General features: G+C 30.4%; 1 protein-coding gene across 1 annotated transcript; it reads left to right on the top strand.

Moving 5' to 3' along the window:
- Window positions 1–428: 428 nt before the first annotated feature.
- LOC129323087 (thioredoxin H2-like) lies at window positions 429–1,850 on the top strand. The gene is made up of 3 exons (XM_054969642.1): window positions 429–650; window positions 766–888; window positions 1,417–1,850. The coding sequence occupies exons 1-3, from the start codon at window positions 507–509 to the stop codon at window positions 1,546–1,548; spliced, it is 399 nt and encodes a 132-aa protein (XP_054825617.1). The 5' UTR covers window positions 429–506; the 3' UTR covers window positions 1,549–1,850.
- The last annotated feature ends 4,375 nt before the right edge of the window (window positions 1,851–6,225 follow it).

Raw genomic sequence — 6,225 nt, 5'->3', positions numbered from 1 at the left:
CAGACAACCTAACACTTTAAGTTGCACTACCCCAATCCAAAGCTTCTCAATATCGCTCCAAAAGAAAGAGAAGTTACTATTATAATTACTAAGAGAAAATGGGAGCGAACCTTTCACAGTTGGATAATGAACTTTTTTTCTCGGAGTGGGGACTTCTTTTTAAAAGAGTATATATACATATAAGGGTAGTTTTATCATTTTATAACAAATTTTAATTACATTTAGGTCTTTTGATCCTTCAAATTAACATAAAAATTATTTGGTCTAACATAGCAACTAATTGTGTCTAGTGGTCCTTGATTGTGATTTCCCCATTAATTTGCACATTGGCCAGCCTATGAGCATCTGATGCATAAAGAAAAAAATGATAAACTATTTGCCCACTTGCTACCTTTATAAACTAATATATAAGCAACCCAACACTGTAAGTTGCATCACCCCAATCCAAAGTTTCTCAAGATCGCTCTAAAAGAAAGAGAAGTTGTTATTATAAATATTAAGAGAAAATGGGAGCCAACCTTTCACAGTTGGATAATGTTGTATATCATAGATCATCTTCACACTCGCCATCTCCTTCTCGTATCATCACCTTCCATTCCTCTGCTAAATGGAAGGCTCACTTTGAGGCCTCCAAGTCAACAAACAAGCTGGTGAGATCAGTTTTTCAATTCAGCCTTTAATGGTTATTACTTGATTTCTAGTTCTTTAATTTGATTAGAAAGTTCAGTACTGAATCTTGTTCATACTATAATTTCTTTGTTGAAGATGGTGATCGACTTCACGGCCACGTGGTGCGGACCCTGCAAAACGATGGATCCGATTATCAAAGAGTTTGCTGCTAAATATGCTGACGTGGAGTTCATCAAGATTGATGTGGATGAGCTGATGGTATATATATCTGATCATGCATATTTATCTTTAATTGCTTAATAATCCAAAAGTTACGAGGCTTCAATTGCATGGGATTTTTTAGCTTGTCCAAGTATATGAATGAACTTAAATTGATTTGAAAAGTCTCATGTCAGATAAAGTTTAATTCAATAACTAATATAAAATAAACGAGAAAGATTCATTAATTAATTTGACCCTTAAAATTTTGAGTTAATATGTGGCTTCCTTTTATTATCCTTGTCATTTCTCCTCTCCTCCCCTTTCCGAATAGTTACTCTTCATTTCTAGATTTTGAATGGTTGTGAATTTTATTATATATACATATACCATGCACCTGATTAAGTTATATATTATTGCAAAGGGTTGTGTGCGCGTATAGAAGTCACACTGCTCATGACTTAAGTTATAAATAGTCTCTATGGAGAAGGAGCCTCATTATTCATGGCTTGTGTGCATAAATATATAGAGATTACATATATATATATATATATAGTGATGAGAAAATAATAATGGAAACTTGATCAGGAAGTGGCACAAGACTTCAAAGTGCAAGCAATGCCAACATTCATACTCATCAAGAAAGGAAAAGTTGTGGACAAGACTGTGGGAGCCAGGAAGGAGGAGCTTCAGAAGCTCATCGAAAACCACAGAAAATGAATATATATTATATTATATTATATTATATTATATTTTATGTATGTGGCGTAATAAATAAGTCAGCATGACTAGCTAGCTAGATCTGCTCTATCTCCTTCTCTATATATAAAACTAGGGTGTGACGTTTATTATTTGCATTTCTGAGTATGGAAGAAGAACTATTAGCGTTATGTAGACCAAACATTGCTTGAAAAAGGACAAAAAAATTAAATAAGTTGTGTCCTTACTTTGTTTGCCATGAAGATGGCGCGATCTTGTTTATCATATATAAATATTATTGAGGGTTTGCTTTGAGGATTCAATCTATGTATATGTTTCCAGTTTGTTTATGAATTTAAGATCTTGTAGGTTGGATATGGGACCAACTTTTCATATTTGTTTAATGAAATAAAAGAAGTAGGACTATAGTTAGAAAAAACAATTATAAAAGTTATCAAATATCTTATATTATAATTTGGAAAAAGTATGTAACAAGATATAATTTGTCTTAAACTATACATATAGTATTGGAAATTACGTTTTTTTTTTTTCCATATGAGGTGGAGGTGTTTGATTTGCTATCTTCATCAAGGGTCCTTCCAATCTTTGAAGGAATCGAATTTAATATTATTATAAAACACTAAGAGAAATTGTCTGTAGAATATATTTTTTTTGAGTCAAAAGGCAATTTTACTTTTAAATTATAGGCCCAAGAGGTTATAAAACTTTAAACTTATTTTTTGTGTAATGTTCTCCTTCAACATTTTAAAACTGGAATCTCACGCTTACCATTAGCAAAAATTAAATTTTGATCATTAGTTGATCGTAAGATTATAAAAAATGACCCAAAAAATTCTAAAAAAAATCCAAAAAATTACAAACAAGGATTCCAAAAATTACAGAAAATCACCAAAAAAATTTCAATCAACCTTCTTGGTTCTTTTCTATAATTTTTGATATACTTTTCTGTAATTTTTTTAACAACCAACAGTCAAGGTTAGCGTTTGTTAATGGTAAGAATAATATTGCACTATTTTTAATTATTGAAGAGGATCATCGTACTAAAAATGAATTTAATGTCTTAGACATAAGTTTTTGAATCTATAATTTAGGGGCAATTTTGCCATTAAATCCTTCTTTCTCTCTTAAACTAACTTACCAGACATGCTTTACTTCAGCAGAGTATTTGTCATTTAATTAGAAGGTAAGCATCACGTTCAATTAATTTTATATTGCCTTTAGACACTGATCATCAAGATCTTCTGGAGCAAGCCATTTTAAAGGTCAATGGATCAATGTCAATATAAATAAGCATTAATTTTGTCAATACGACTGACCCATCGCTTACCTCTCCCCTAAAAATTAAATTATTTTATCCTCTGTGTCTTGCCTCATTTACGTCATGACCCATGAGTTTCGCTTTTACAAAAGGCATTTTCGTGGGAGTCACTTTTAAAAAGATTAAACGTACAAGATGCTTTTTGTCTTGTAAATCAATACCTTTTTTTAAGGGAAAAAAAAAGATAAAATATAATTTTAAATTCTTATATTTTGCCCAGCCCTTGCATTTTTTTTAAGAGTTTTAGGTCCTTTCAATTTAATTTTTTATTATTTTAGATCCATATATTTTGTTCATGAAGAGACCTAAACCAATGAAAAAAATGTAAGGACCTAAAACACCCAAAAATATATGCATGGACCAATAACAAAATGTGAGCAAAATGTAAGGACTTAAAGTTATATTTTTTTCCAAAAAAATAAAATTTTTAATGATATAGGAACCTAAAACAATTAAAAATAAAAATGTAGGGACATAAAACAATCAAAAAATATATAGGAACCAATAGTAAAATGGGAGCAAAATGCAAGGATTCAAAATTATGTTTTCTCCAAAAGAATTGAAATTTTTAATGAAAATCCATCTTAATTTGCTTTCACATCATTAACATGGACATAAAAAAAATTTTGCAACGGATTTCTGAAACTTCTCTCACAAATAAAAGTCATCACAAATTCTGCGAAAAAAAATCGTTTTTTTTTTTATAAAAGATGAAATTTGTGATAAAATCCATCTCAATTTGCTTTTGCAATGGGCCCTTCCCTTGTTAACACAGACATAAAAATTTTTGTAATGGATTTCCAAAATTTCTATTGTATAATAACCCATCATAAATTCTGCAACAAGAAACTTTTGTTCACAAATTTTCAATTTTAATTTGCCATAGTTTAAAATTTAAAGTATGCTAGATCTCTCAGGATCAACATATATAAATTCCATTGAAAAAAGATAATACTTATATATCATTATAGCATACGCATGTATGCATTCACTCACGCTCGTAAAGTTTGTCATTTGTTTTCTTGCAATACTTATGTTTTTTTTTTCTTTCTCCGAAAAATGAATGAACTTTTTATGCAATATTTGGCAAGTAAAAAATTGTATTTTAGAAATTTTAAAAATAAAAAAATATATATCTAACTAATTTTTTTTCTAAATACATTTCTCATTTTCTTTCAAGAAAACACTTGTCATGTATTGAACATGTAATTAGTCCCTCAAGTTTGCCTTAATCATTATTGATCTTATAATATCCTAAGTTTTCAACTTGAAACTTTGAGTGTTTAAGAAGGGTAAATTGATCAAATAAGTGATTTATAAATTAATGGTGTTTTTGGGACACTAATAAAGTTTTTGAACCTCTAAATAGCTTTGAAGATGAGCTAAAATAGTACACAGATCAACTAGACTTAAGAGGGTGGCCAAAAAGGCATGTGGCAGTTGTTGTGTCATGTGCCATGATGCATGGCCAATTCTAGGGTTAAACTAGACGCAAAATGCATCTGATTTTAGAGGATAAAAAGAAGGAAATAGAAGAGAGACGAAGGAGGAAGACTTGAGGCTTGCTAGGGTTTTCTGGCAAAACATCACTTTGGGAGTATATTGAGCTTAGAATCCACATTGATAAGCTTTCTATCCTTTTTCTTTCTCTTTTATGCCAATTTTTCATAGTTTTGGGGGTGGTTGAGGCTTGATTTTGTATTTCCTTGGGGTTTAACCGAACCCATTGACTTAATTAAGATCTTGAAGTTAAATCAAGCGTCTAAACCTAGGTTTATGAATTATAAAGTGGTTTGAAATTTTTGGTAAGGATTTGGATGAACCCTATGTGGAAATTTGGAGTTTTAGAATAATGTGGATAAATGATTGGCAATATTAGTGTGTTTGGGTGCTAAATGAGATTAATGAAGTGTGTTGAAAGAGTTAAAATTGATAAAATGAAATCTTTGGATATAATGGATACTCAAAATTTAGTACTTTTGGAGTTTAATTAGAGTGATAATTGATAATTATTGCTTAATCATGTAGATTAATTAAATATTGCTCGAGTATTCTTATGCGTGTAGACTGCAAGGAGAAAACGTTAGACCACACACTACTAGAAAAAACACTTTCTAAAGTGCCTTTTTTTTTAACCTATAGGAGCACTTTAAAAGTGTTCCCATAGCTAGCGCTCCTTTATATAAGAAAACGCTTTAAAAGTGCTCCTGTAGGGGTAGCTTACAGGAGCGTTTCCTTTAAAAGCACTCCTGTAAACCCCTCTATAGAAGCACGTTTACTCACAAGCACTCTTGTAAGCCACCCTTAGGAGGCGCTTCTAAACACAAGCGCTCCAATAAGGTTACCATAGTACTATTAAGAGAAAGTGCTTTGGTAGCCTCATTTTTTATTTAAAAAAAAAGCACTCATTTTTTTATATAATGTTACGTGGTTCATAAATTTAAATATAATATTCTAAAGTAAAAAATTGATCGATCATAACAAGAAAAATATACTTTCATTTGAATTTAAAAATAAACAATGTTTTTGCGGCTTTGGTAGCCACAATCTCAATCAACTAGTCTAACATCAAAATTAGTACAAAGATTTTTAGTATAATCTTCTAAACATTACACTATAAGTAAAAAATTATTTAAAAGGAAAAAAATTGCTTTCTACAATTACGCCAGCCTCCGAAAAGAATATGCAAAACGTTCCAAAAAGAGAAATAATTACAGTAATTAACATCAAGTGATGTTTATCTGTGCTTATATGGAAGAGCAGCCACTAAGCGTTGTACTCAGGATGTCTCCATGCAATAATTGTATATAGAGAACATGAATAATCGTCTCAGTAAGCAATATCTTAAATAAGTTGCTCTCTCCAAGCCTCAACCAATGAACTGAAATTTGCAAGGCCAATAACACACATCATATATACAAAGAATGAAAGAGATTTACATTTCAAAGCCAAATTGATAGCTCACTGCATAATGGCTAATCAAAACTAAAATAATAAAATACAATATAAACCAGTTGGATAGAAATACAAGAACAGGCACATGTCTTTACAGATATGGTTATTGAGAAACGCAAAGCTTTTGAACCAGTGTACGATGAATCTACCATGATAAATTTATTATATTTATTGATCCCCACCCTATCAGTAGCAATTGTTTACATAAAAAATGTCACCATAAAAGTTAATTTTAATATTTTCAATGCTAAAATTAATATACATATCTAATACTTTAAAGTTCTAATACTTTATTACAATAAAAAAAAAAAGTGTCAAGAGTTAGTGTAACTCTAATAAATGAAGCCACAAATGCAAGCTAGATGGAAGAAGGCTGCACTGATATCTCAGACACAGAAACACAA

This window comes from Prosopis cineraria, unplaced genomic scaffold, assembly GCF_029017545.1.
Source record: "Prosopis cineraria cultivar Desert tree isolate PC_DT_omini unplaced genomic scaffold, ASM2901754v1 PC10, whole genome shotgun sequence".
NCBI lineage: Eukaryota > Viridiplantae > Streptophyta > Magnoliopsida > Fabales > Fabaceae > Prosopis > Prosopis cineraria.
This window is presented reverse-complemented; position numbering and strand designations above follow the sequence as displayed.

Excerpts from the sequence above, each read along its gene's own strand:
- LOC129323087 (XM_054969642.1), top strand. The coding sequence starts at position 507 with ATGGGAGCCAACCTTTCACAGTTGGATAATGTTGTATATCATAGATCA. Across the intron at positions 651-765 it reads CCAAGTCAACAAACAAGCTG|ATGGTGATCGACTTCACGGC; the intron begins GTGAGATCAGTT and ends TCTTTGTTGAAG. Across the intron at positions 889-1,416 it reads TTGATGTGGATGAGCTGATG|GAAGTGGCACAAGACTTCAA; the intron begins GTATATATATCT and ends AAACTTGATCAG.